General features: G+C 38.3%; 4 protein-coding genes across 7 annotated transcripts; 2 read left to right on the forward strand and 2 right to left on the reverse strand.

The window, feature by feature from the left end:
• Window positions 1–105: 105 nt before the first annotated feature.
• On the reverse strand, window positions 106–2,831 carry LOC103843148 (flavin-containing monooxygenase FMO GS-OX-like 2). Its single transcript, XM_009119857.3, has 7 exons — window positions 2,107–2,831; window positions 1,605–1,675; window positions 1,364–1,516; window positions 1,205–1,287; window positions 985–1,120; window positions 693–869; window positions 106–599 (listed from the first exon to the last, which is right to left on the reverse strand). The coding sequence occupies exons 1-7, from the start codon at window positions 2,663–2,665 to the stop codon at window positions 384–386; spliced, it is 1,395 nt and encodes a 464-aa protein (XP_009118105.1). The 5' UTR covers window positions 2,666–2,831; the 3' UTR covers window positions 106–383.
• A 1,929-nt stretch (window positions 2,832–4,760) lies between these two features.
• LOC103843149 (putative F-box protein At1g12190) lies at window positions 4,761–6,793 on the forward strand. Its single transcript, XM_009119858.3, has 2 exons — window positions 4,761–4,865; window positions 5,300–6,793. The coding sequence occupies exons 1-2, from the start codon at window positions 4,761–4,763 to the stop codon at window positions 6,416–6,418; spliced, it is 1,224 nt and encodes a 407-aa protein (XP_009118106.2). The 3' UTR covers window positions 6,419–6,793.
• Window positions 6,439–10,511, forward strand: LOC103843150 (WEB family protein At1g12150). Of its 4 annotated transcripts, none has more exons than XR_004451224.1 (3): window positions 6,439–7,318; window positions 7,406–9,793; window positions 10,161–10,511. XR_004451224.1 is itself a non-coding variant. In XM_009119860.3 (3 exons), exons 2-3 carry the CDS (start codon window positions 7,154–7,156, stop codon window positions 8,879–8,881), a joined length of 1,641 nt encoding a protein of 546 aa, XP_009118108.1. In that variant the 5' UTR covers window positions 6,439–6,971; window positions 7,151–7,153; the 3' UTR covers window positions 8,882–10,079. The 4 variants fall into 4 exon arrangements, 2 of the variants coding, with proteins under 2 accessions (XP_009118108.1, XP_033135458.1); XR_004451223.1 differs by having other exon boundaries at window positions 10,274–10,511; XM_009119860.3 differs by lacking the exon at window positions 10,161–10,511 and having other exon boundaries at window positions 6,439–6,971; window positions 7,151–7,318; window positions 7,406–10,079.
• LOC103843151 (flavin-containing monooxygenase FMO GS-OX5) lies at window positions 10,428–12,481 on the reverse strand. Its single transcript, XM_009119862.3, has 5 exons — window positions 11,869–12,481; window positions 11,711–11,781; window positions 11,494–11,646; window positions 11,055–11,273; window positions 10,428–10,972 (listed from the first exon to the last, which is right to left on the reverse strand). The coding sequence occupies exons 1-5, from the start codon at window positions 12,464–12,466 to the stop codon at window positions 10,583–10,585; spliced, it is 1,431 nt and encodes a 476-aa protein (XP_009118110.1). The 5' UTR covers window positions 12,467–12,481; the 3' UTR covers window positions 10,428–10,582.
• Window positions 12,482–12,590: the final 109 nt, after the last annotated feature.

Consider the following 12,590-nt stretch of genomic DNA (forward strand, 5'->3'; position numbering starts at 1 on the left):
TGTTTATAATGACGCAAAATTGTATTATTGGAACACATACAAGTCAAAACTGTATTAGTTTTAGTGGGACCATTCGTGATAAAGTGGAAACTGATGCATGAGTGATGAGTGAGCAATCATGCAATGACAAACTACTTTTTTCCTCCGTCTGTAGGCAGAGTTTTATAAATGATCCCCTTATTATTACACATTCCCGAAATCACGCAACATACTATTATCTTTCACATGCAGCCCCATATATACATTCTTTTTAGGCTATGTTATTAGCTTATTGCTCTATACCTTTCACATTCTCGGAACACAACAGCCACAAGACGCACACTTACAAAACACATACGCAAACACCGTCTTCACAACAAAGCTCCAAAGTCGTATCATCAATTTTAGGTTTTCAACATCGGCAAAAGTTCTGCATAACCTGACATAAACTTAACAAAATCATCGTATGCTTCAACGATGAGGTGGTCATCGTCCCAATTATCCCTGTATGTAGCGGACTGTGCATAAATTCTCTTGAAACCGATGTAAAACATTTCTTCTCTCCATTTCTCAATCCGTGGATAGTCACATTGATCCGCAAGCCAATTATCATACTCAAACTGCGACAAGAGTTTCACCAAACGAATGTTTAGTCTCAATCATTTCATTTTATCTAGATAGCACAAAGTAGTGGATAAAAATCTTGTACGTACCTGGGAGTCATCTGGCATCAAATGAGTATATCTTTTGGGAATGCCCGAGGCTTCGAGCTTATCGTAGAAAGCCTTAGTGTCTTCCATCATCTCGTCTTGCGATGGAAGTGATACGCGTCCAGATAAAACCGCGGCAACCCATTTGCTTTGAAGCTCAAACATCGGAAAAGGAGTTATCTAGAAACCATATGTTATAAACCAAATTATGAGATCATATGCAAAAACAACAAAGATATTTATTTTCACATAATAACAAAGAACTGAATAGAAACATTATTATAAGATTATTAACCTGCCATGGTAGGCCGATGAACGAAAGGCCGGGGGCAAGAGCCGGAGGAAATACATGCTTATACAACGGTCCAACACGATTATCGTCCACCGTCACTTCACCTTTCGTGTCAAGAAACGGGAAGTAATACTTGTACCTGACCATAACAAAATCCAAAAGGTCAATGATGTCTTTCGATCTTTAACCTCTCTTATATAATTGAGCTAAAAAGTGTGTCTACCCTGTACAGTGCATAATGGTATCGGCGTAAACCGTCTTTCCATTTTTGAAAACCACTGAACCGTCTTCGCGGGCAGTTTCAATCTGTAATGGACATAACGAGGAATCAGATGATGGTCTTATAGACTAAGGGATCGGCTGGTTTAGTTAAATAGAGTACCGTTGGGTGAAGCCATAGGTTGTCGTAACCGGGAAGCTTCTCGTAGGTCTCTAGTGAAGTTGATCTAGACGAGACATGGACTTCTTTGGCGACTTTGGCTATATCTCTGCATATATCAACGCCACTCGCCGAGCTTCCGATCACTATTACTACCTGCAAGGCGATCCAAGAGCTGAGCGAGGAGTAACATTGATTTGAGGTCACAAGATTCAGTATAGTGATGAGATTCTTGTGCAAGTACCTGATCTTTGAATGGATCAGGAACACGGTAATTGTGGCTATGAATTTGCTTCCCTGGCCATGAATCTATGCCTGGAATAACCAAAGGTATAATTGTTTGAATAGAGTTTCTTCCTCAAAAAATCTCTGTTTTCTATATTGCACAAATAAAAATTCTGCTTTTTTATTCATATTTGACGTAAAAAAAATATTTTTTTACAAAACTATATATTTTAAATTTTACAAAAAATAAAACTAAGCATTTGTAATGAGAATTTAATTGATACATTACTTTTCAGAAATAATTTTCCTCGTTTACTGTAATTTTTTTTTCGTATCTGTAGCCAATACGCATTATGTAAAATATATTTTTGAAATTATCAATAAATGGAAAAACCCCATATAATCCGAAACATATTAAATGATGTAACGTAACATAATTTTGGATGTCGTAAACAAAATAAAGAAGTAAACAAGTGTCAAAACACACAAACTCAAGACACGAGTAAGGTTTGGTTATTTACCAGAGACAAGAGCATGACGTGGCTCAGTATAGTGTCCGTTACAAACCACGACGGCGTCGTATATCTCATCGGCAACAGCGTCGGAGCTTCGTGACTCAACCCTCCACCTCCCGCTATTCTCCTCATCCGCCACCGGCTCCGCCCTAACAACCTCCGTCTCGAACCGTATCATCTCCTCTATATCGAATTCTTTAGCAAAGTCTCGAAGGTAAGCAAGAACCTCACTATGACCCGGATGTCTTCTCGGATCCCTCGACCCGTCGTGCGGTCGGGTCGAAAAAGGGAAGTCGGTGAAACCCATGCACTCTCGGGGGATGTTGGTGCGTAAGGATTTGTAGAGGCTGGAGTGGACTACGGGTCGCGCCGGATCTAGGCTTAGCGGGTCAGGTTCCACTTGAGAGGTGTAAGCCCACACGCCTCCGATTTGGCTCCCGCGCTCTAACACGACTACTGAGTGGCCTTCACGACGTAGCTCACGAGCAGCCACCAGGCCGGCAGCTCCTGCTCCGATCACTGCCACGTGGTGAGAGCCGGTTGGATGATTGCTACCGGGTGCCATGTTTAGGCTATTGTGAAGTGTTGTGATCTAGTAAAAGATGAAGAGTTTGTAATAATAACGAGGAAGAGAAAGGTGATGGTGTGTTTCGATTATAACGATGTGCAAATTTATAGACGAGGAAATAGGTGCCTCTAATGAGGACGTGCCAGTTCAGTGTAGACAATTCTTACATAATCTCTCGTACGAATATTAAATTCAGTTTTATCTTTTAGAAAAAATAGATATTAAATCCAATTAAGTAGGTAGCACTTCAACCATGCATGTCTATAAGAGAATATACACTTTTGTTAAATTATGTATGAGTCATTTTAGCTGATTATTACTATATTTGAAGTTTGAAGTAGTAAGAACTTAACTTATCATGAATTATATCATATTTCGTTACTTAATAATTTATTCTCCCTGCTTTATATGTAGTGTGTTATAGATGAATATTTTGCATTTGAAGATGGTGTCTAAAATAGACAAAAAAAAAAATTCTGATAGAATTGGATTAGCTGATTTTACTCTTTTTATCATCATCGATTGTAGGCTGGCTTGGTATTGTAAATGCTATTAAATAACGTTCTATTAATTTACAAATGGATGTTCTTAATTAGCTAGGAACAGCGCGAATAATCATGAGAGATTGATAGGCAATCACACATGCAGTAACTCAGAATTTCAGTATACTAATAAAAACTTGCAATGATTCATTTTGGGATTTTCACAGGAGACAGTGTACAGAAGCTTTAAATCACTTGAACAAGTGAATGTGCTTTCACAGTACTTTGATTTTAAAAATAAAGAAGTAATAAAAAGCTTTTAAGATTCAATGTAAATAGCTTTTTGGTTACTTCTTTTAAAATGCAAGCAGCCCAATGTATCTACCACCTAACAGTGTCCAGGATCATGTGTACTACTATTCAACATAGCATACCAACAAAGAAACTTTCTATATAAATATCTGTAGTATCAAATAATTGCTATTAGATTCATGAAATAAAATATTCACACCACTATCACTATGCACAACATATTAACCAATATCATTGCATGCAGAAAGGAACTGTTTTTATTCATAAATTAGACAGTATTTTCCGGTTTATATACCCGATTAACGTTTCATTGTCTTTTGAAAACTATATATAATTAGTTTTTTTTTAAACTATATTCCGTTCTCTCATAACATCTTAATTACAAAAACAAATATTAGCATGTATTTTATTATTCGAAAAGAAAATTTCAGTTTTCTGAGTTTGAAAATCCGATTAGATAACTAAAATCCATTTTTATATTTTGTTATGATAAATAATATAAATTTTAACATAAAATATACTGAACTTACTTTTACAGTCTTTTAAGGTTAGACTAGATATATATTATCAAATTAGTAAGAAATATAAGAAGACGGCAAATATGAACCGTTTACGTCATTGTTCTTTGAAAATGATAGACGCCAAATATGAACAAACATCCATCAAGTTGCAAACAAATCCATTACCCAAGTAATTAAGTTTGAATATTTGGAAGCGATGTCTATCTTTTATCTTCCTTTATTGACACTTTCGTCTTTTTCTACAAAACACTAACACCCACCACACTGACCACATCAAGCTTTTCTTGAAATTTCACAAAGATTGATATACCAATTAGCTTACAATATGTAAATTATTGTATACACAAAATATTATGATATTCATAGTCCTAACTCCTCAACTATCTTGATTCTTCCTTTTTAATCCCTAAACCAAAATATTTTTCTGACATTTTGGACTCATATATGGTCGATCCCGAATAAAACACACTTAGTACTAAGAATTGACTAGCCTTTAAATATATCACACTGCCTAACCATCTTCCATATCCAAACCTAATCTCAGACAGACCAAATAGTGATCATATACGTATTTTCAATACTTATCACTTGTCAGATTTCATTTGACAGCCAATCCTAAATGATTATTAAAGCATCGTCAGATATTTTTCGTACAAGCATGAATGGGATTATTAGAAAATCACCCATAAAATAGTGATATATAAATATAATAATGATAATAACCATTTGCTGAAGTGTTTATTTGCTTATTTCAAGTTAGCGTAAATCTTTACGGACATGGGGTGGAGTCAGTCAATGGATGATATCCTTCTATATGGTGACGAGATATCCTTCTATATAGTGACGAGTGACAATCATGTCGAGATAACCTTAACGGCTATTGTTTGTGAAATATAACTATCAAGTTGTAGTCCTCTCCATATATTTACTGGTCAAACGTAATGTGCATGTATGTATATATGTGTATATATATTAATAATTTAAAATCCAGAATTAAATAAATGTATATATTAAGTATATTTAATTATATTCAAACTTATAAACATATTAATAAATACTAAAGTAGATATGTTTCTTAGTTTAATTAAATTCACATATTAACTGCTACGCCTATAAATGAGATATACAATGTCATATGCTAGGAAGCTAATCAATGATAAGCGCTATTATTAAAATACGCAACTTAATTAATTTCTCTTTAATAAAATACCTTTTTGAAAGGATCTTTTATAAAATATTTTCCCTTTCCTTTTTGTTTTTCTTTTCAAGTCTATTTTTTTAACTTATTATACATAGATTGTATCATATCTTGTTAGGTTAATTTCTCAATCGAAAACCAAATTGTGAAGATGAAGCTTCCATGTGAATTGGTGGAAGAGATACTCTACCGTGTTCCTCCTCTATCTCTTCTCCGATGCAAAACCGTTTGCAAACAGTGGAACACACTTTTAAACCACTTGTCTCTCGTCCGTCCTCAACTCCTTATATGGACTGGTCCCAAGATTTATTCGGTAGGCGTCAGTCTCAAAGATGATCCAAAGATAGACATACGCGAGTTACCCGTAGATAATCCTTATTTGAAGAATAATAACAATCCTATACCTTACAACTTCCTTCCTAGCGATGGCTTATTGTTTTGTGTCCCTCGTTGGGGGAATATCAATAGAGTCGTTGTTTGGAACCCGTGGTTAAGACAGACTAGATTGATCGTGCCCCAAGAAAACTGTTTTACGTTTGGTGGTATAGGGTATGATAGTGGTAGACCCGAAAAGGGTTACAAGGTCTTTGGATATCGTTTTCTTGATCGAAAACTAAATAACGGTAAAGTTCAAGTATACCGAAGACTTGCCATCTACAAGTTCGAAACCAATGAGTGGAAGTATATTGATTCAATGAATGAAGATGAGAGCTCCCAAATTGGCATTGGAATCTCGTTTGATAAGAATGTGTCTTTGAATGGAAATTTGTATTGGATTGCTTATAATGTCAAGACTGGTGAGTATCTCATTCGATGTTTTGATTTTTCGAAGGAGACAATTAAACTCTTCTGCGTTCTACCGTGGAAAGATGATTCTTCTGATGTACCAATCCTCTCAGCTTATAGGAGAGATCGGTTTTCAGTGTTGAAACAATTCAATGAAACAAACAAGATCGAGATATGGGTAACAGAAAACAAGATTAGTGGAGATGGAGCTAATGTGGTGTGGATGAAGTTCATGACAGTTTCAATACCTTTTGATAAGGATTTTTGTCCAAGTTACTTTATTGATAATAATACATACGGAAAGAGCCTCGTTATGTGTTGTAAGGATGAAGATAAAAATGCTTGCATATATGTTGTGAAGGGCAATGCGTCCACGAAGATTCCAATAGGTTTTGATGTCTATGAGGTTTGTCAACGTTTCCATGTCCCCAGTTTGATTCCAGTTCCTTGATACACTTCATTTATATGTTATGTGATAAATGATTTTCTTGTAATATGTTAGTTTTTATGTGGAATGGTCTAATTTTTCTAGGGTTTGATTCGGCTTTAAGATTTAGTTTTATTGGGAGCCTATTTGATAAATTAAACGTTCATGGTCAAATATGTGATACAAAATAGATAGTTGGCATTACATATAACTTTTAAAGACTTCGAGATATACTGCATAACTTTAATATATATTCAATTTTACTATTCGACGTGGAGTATTAACATGAAGGGAAGGTAGTTAGTTTGGTTTTTATAAAAAAAAAAGCCAATCTTTGGCTCTTAAAAGTCAGAAGCAAAATAAACAAGTAAAGGACATTGAGACAGGCAGAGACGTGGGTGCAGACAGAAGAAAGAAAGGTGTCGTGCCAGTAACTAAGGTTCTAAATATAGACCGAAGAGACAAAAATGATACCAACCAACAAAAAGTCCCGTAATTATAGAGAAGAAGGGATTATATAAGAAGAAGACGATAACAAAAACACCAACGAGGAACACAGAAAGAGAAACTCATCAAGGTACATGTCTCCTCCATTCATTCTTATGCAACTTTCATCGCTTATGTAAAAATATGCTGGTTCTTCTATTAGATTGGATACAAAAGAAACGCTTGAATATGACGATCATGTGAGGATTATATATGGCCTTTGTTTAGTTTTTGTATTGATTGAGAATGGTGTGCATGTCTTGGTTGTAGATAATGGCAAACATTAGAGTACAAAAAGGTCCAGAATCTCCGAGGACCGAGGTCGGAGAGATAGACACAAGAGCCCCTTTTCAGTCGGTGAAAGCTGCGGTGAGCTTGTTTGGTGAAGTAGTCTCAAGACAAAGAAGTACTCCAAGAAGGTCTCGTCTCTCCTCTGAGGTAACTAATCCAAGAATCACGAACGTGCTGTATCATTATCCTAGAGGCCTTGAATAGCAAGAAACCCATTTTTTAAAAATGTTTCAGAGCGTTTGCGACAAAGAAACACAGCTAATGCTAGCACACAAGCAATTCCTCAAGATCAAACAAAAGCTAGACAACGCTGAGATCACAAGATCACGTGCTCTCTCCGATCTCTCAAACGCTAAGAAGACAATGGAGGAGCTTACCAACAAACTCGAAGCTGTTAACAAGTCTAAGCAAACCGCTATTGACACCAAAGAAACCGTCCAACAGCGAGAAGAACAGCTAGAACACGACAAGTCACACGGCTCTCCTCCTCACCACCACGAGCTTGACGTTGCCAGAGAACAATACCTCTCCACCACCGTTGAACTCGACGCCGCAAAGCAACAGCTCAACAAAATCAGACAGAGCTTTGATTCCGCCATGGACTTGAAAGCCACGGCACTAAACCAAGCCGCTGAAGCGAAACGTGCGCTGCAAGTAAACTCAGCTAAGGTCAGCGAGCTTTCCAAAGAGATTGGTGATATGAAAGACGCGATTCATCAGCTCAAGCTAGCCGCCACTCAGAATCTTGAAGAGTATGCTAATATCGTTAAGGAGAAAGATGACTTAAGAGAATGTTACAAGACGGCGGTTGAGGAGGCAGAGAAGAAGCTACTAGTGTTGAGGAAAGAGTATCACCCTGAGCTCTCAAGGAATCTTGAAGCCAAACTGATCGAAACAACTTCGGAGATTGAGGTTTTGAGAGAAGAGATGAAGAAGGCTCATGAATCTGAGATGAACACGGTTAAAATCATTACAAACGAGCTTAACGAAGCTACAATGAAACTCCAAGAAGCTGCTGATGAGGAAGGCTCTCTAAGAAGCGTGGTGAATTCTCTAAGGATGGAGCTTGAAGAGATGAGAAGAGAGCGCGAAGAGCTGCAGCAGAGAGAAGCAGAGAGGTTGGAGGATGAGGAGAGGAAGAAAGTGGAAGCTCTCAAGGAAGAGAGCCTGAAACTCGAGGAGATGAAACAAGAAGCTTTGGTAGCAAGAAACGAAGCTGAAGAGATGAATAGAAAGATAGGGAGCTTGAAGAAAGAAACCGATTCCGCGATGGTAGCTGCGGAGGAAGCTGAGAAGAGACTAGAGCTTGTTATAAGTAAAGTGGAAGAGGCTAAAGCAGCTGAGGAGAAGGTTCGGGAGGAGATGAAGATGATATCTCAGAAGCAAGAGAGCAAGAAACAGGACGAAGAATCGTCCGGTTCGAAGATAAAGATCACAGTGCAGGAGTTTGAGTCTTTGAAACGAGGAGCAGGGGAGACAGAGACAGCGATAGAGAAGAAGTTGGCAGGTATAGCAGCTGAGCTTGAAGAGATGAATACAAGAAAAGCAGAAGCGGATAACAAGCTTGGAGCAAGTCTTAAAGCTATAGAGGAGATGAAGCACGCGACGGACTTGGCTCAGAAGGCAGCGGACTCAGCAGAAGCTGCAAAGAGCGTGGTGGAAAGTGAGTTGAAGAGATGGCGTCAAAAAGAAAATGTACAACATGCTTAGCGTCTTTCTTTGGTTCTGTATAAAAAACATTTGTTTTATTCCAAAATAAAAATTATAAAGGTGAAGTTCAACATCACATGAACAACAACACATAGATAGATCTCAATCATTTAGTAAAGGCATCACCTAAATATCTGAGAGGGAATCACTAATCAGCTTCTGTCTCAAGAAATCTTCATTAAGTAAACAAAATATCAAGGTGTAATCATAAGTTTAAGCGACGTCGTTTTACTTAGTCGACATTAAAAACAAATTAAAATCACGTAAACAACGACACGACACAAAATTTAAATTGAACCGGAATTATTTACCTAACCGGTTTTCTTTGTTCGTTCTCTTATCCGAAAATTTCGAGACCTCGGTCGGACAAATCTATCTCGGTGTGTCCTAAGACTAAGAGGAGGACGATTCAACTGAAGCAGCGATGATGTTGAGGACACAGAGATGGGAGCATCTTACTACTTTGAGATCGGTTCGTTCCCATTCAATTCAGACAGGTACTCTGAGAAATGCTTACGAGTTCTTCTGCGAACGAGGCTTTTCTAGCGGTCTCACCAGCGATAGAAATCTCTCTTACAAAGAGAAACTGAGAAGTGGGATTGTTGGAATCAAGAAAGATGATGCTGGAGGACTATGTAAGAAAGGGTCGCTGTCTGAAGCGAGACTGTTGCTTAGGAAGATGGAAGAGGATGGGATTGCGCCAGATAGTGGTCCATACAACACTCTCATCAGGGCACATCTCCGAGATGGTGACGTAAGCATTTCAGTTGAACTCATCGAAGAAATGAAGAGGTGTGGCTTCTCTGCAGATGCTTCCACTGTAAAGATAGTTATGGATATGTTATCGGATGGGAGATTGGACAGAAGCTTTCTAGACATGCTTTCTTAAATGCCTCATCCAACTAAGTGCCGGTTAGTGTTTACAAGTTGACTGGGTTTTATTAGTTGAAACAAGTTTTTTTTATGTCTAAGGGCAATGTGGCTTCTCTGGTCTGCCCTTAAGTTACAACATAGGCATTGCTATGCGAAAGGTTTCTTGGCTTAGGAAAGGTTTTGGAAATTTTCTAGATGTTAAACACGACTGAGCAAGCTCTTCTTTAAGCCCTTTCTCACTATGCTCATCTGTATACTTTTGCTGTTTAGGTTTTACTTGTAATGTTATGAACAAATCTGTTATTTCTCTAGTTTGTTTTGGAAATTGTTTTTTCGGTACATGTCTCTGCACTGAAACGAACCTTCATGATCTGCTCTAAATGTCCTTTTCTTGGGTGGACAATAGGATGATGATATATACGGAAAATATTTTCTCAGAATCTGAACCTCTAGAGAATGCTCCATGACTCCAAATTCTCTCGTTCAGTCAAGTCGGTCTCCACTGATCTTATTTTGCAGATCTTTCTCATCAGCTACCCTTTGAATGCTAATTGGTCACGAAGAACTAGCCGAGAAACTTGGATACTAAGATGCTCCGATATGATTGAAATTTACAACATGAAACATAACAATAGGATTGATGTGATGAGTTAGAAGAAACGGCGTCAAAAAGAAAATGTACAACGTGCTTAGTGCTTTTATTCAATCTGTATAAAACATTGTTTGTTTTATTCCAATATAATAAGTATAACGACAATGAAAATGGTGAAGTTCAACATCACATGAACAACACATAGATATAGATCAATCATTTGGTAAAGGCATCAATCACCCAAATATCTGAGAGGGAATAGCACTGATCAGCTTCTGTCTCAAGAAGTCCTCATAAGCCTCAGCAATGAGATGATCATCATCCCACTTATCACGGAACGTGTCTGCTTGTGTGGCAAGTCTTACATAGCCATCTTCTAATTCCTTGTTTCTCCATTGTTCAACAGGTGGTTCACCAATCTGATCAGCTATCCAGTTGAGGTACTCAGCCTGACCGACGACACCAAGACGATGCGTGTATCTCTTGGGAAACCCGTTAGCATCACGCTTTGTGTAGAGGGCGTTAGTGTCCTCCATCATTTTGTCTTCTGAAGGAAGTGTGACACGACCGGATAAAACTGCAGCCACCCACTTGCTTTGAAGCTCAAACAGAGTGAATAGCAATGTCTGATTCAAGGAGAAAAAAATGTCTGATTAGGAGATGAATGATTTAATCCTACAAAGAAGTAGAATGAATGAGAGACTTAACCATCCATGGTAAGCCGATGAAGGAAAGCCCCGGAGCAAGTGCAGGAGGAAACACATGTTTGTATAGCGGTCCAACACAGTTATCATCCACGGTGATATAGCCATTGGTATTGAGAAATGGGAAGTGATATATGTAACCGGTGCAGTGCACAATAGTATCAGCTTGTACAACTTTACCATTCTTGAAAACAATGGAGCCATCTTTGCGTGCGGTTTCTATCTGCAGAAACATATATTGAATCATTGACGCTTCTAATATGATTAGTGTTCTAAAAATCAGTTTAGATGCCCATCTAGTCAGCAAATTGGATTTAAACGATTTTTAAAAAAAATCGGTATAGACGCATGCCTAATCATTTATTTCACATAAAGCGGCTAACTATGGCTTAGCGATTTCTTGAACATTAGATATGATAATGTTTTTCTTTTATTTTGTTTACCATAGGGTGAAGCCATAGATTGTCGGCCCCGGGAAGCTTCTCATATGTCTCAGACGGTTTCGACCTAGCCGCGATATGGACTTCTTTAGCCACTCCTGTTAAGTCCCTGCTGATATCTGATCCACTAGCAAAGTTTCCTATCACTACCACAACCTTTCAAACATGTCAGGCCAATAAAACAATCAGTAAAGGGCTTATAAGTTTTGTAAGAACCTACCTGGTCTTTGAATGGATCAGGAACTCTGTAGTTGTGACTATGAAGTTGCTTCCCTGGCCATTGATCTATGCCTAAAAACACTCAAAATCATTTCACATAAGTCAAACATGTATTACTTCAAAAGTCAACGAAAGATTTAATACTTTTTAATCAATTACCAGGAATTTGAGCAACTCGAGGCTCTGTGTAGTGTCCATTACAAACGACAACAGAGTCAAAGATCTCATCTCTGGACACCCCATCGGAGTTTCTTGATCGGATCTTCCACTTCCGACCATCCTGCTCGACACGAACCACTTCTGTCCCGAACCGAACCATCTCCACGAGTTTGAACTCTCTCGCGAAGTCTCGAAGATACGCCAAGACTTCCCTGTGTGTAGGATACCTTCTCGGGTCTCTGGACTCGTCATGTTCTGGTCGGGGCACGAAAGGGAAGTCACTGTAACCCATACACTCTCTAGGGAGATTGGTCCGGAGCGAGTCGTAGACACTAGAGTGGACTACGGTTCGGTTCGGATCGAGACTAAGCGGGTCCGGTTCGCTTTGAGGTGTGTACACCCAGAGACCTCCGACTTCTGTGTTGCGTTCAAAGACGACGACGGAGTGTGATTCCCGACGTAGCTCTCGTGCTGCTACGAGCCCGGCGGCTCCTGCTCCGATCACTGCCACGTGGAGAGAGTTGATTGGGCTGCAAGAGGGTGCCATTTTTGTTGGTTTGGAAATTGTTGGGCTCCAATCGTCTGAGGGGGCAATCATTATATCATAAATGATTATTATTTTTTTAATAATGCATGTTGATGAATGATGACAAAAAAAAGCATTATCTTAAATAATTTTTTCATGTGTGCTATAAACGGGTTGAAAGAATAAAACTGTACTT

This window comes from Brassica rapa, chromosome A09 (assembly GCF_000309985.2).
Source record: "Brassica rapa cultivar Chiifu-401-42 chromosome A09, CAAS_Brap_v3.01, whole genome shotgun sequence".
Lineage (NCBI taxonomy): Eukaryota > Viridiplantae > Streptophyta > Magnoliopsida > Brassicales > Brassicaceae > Brassica > Brassica rapa.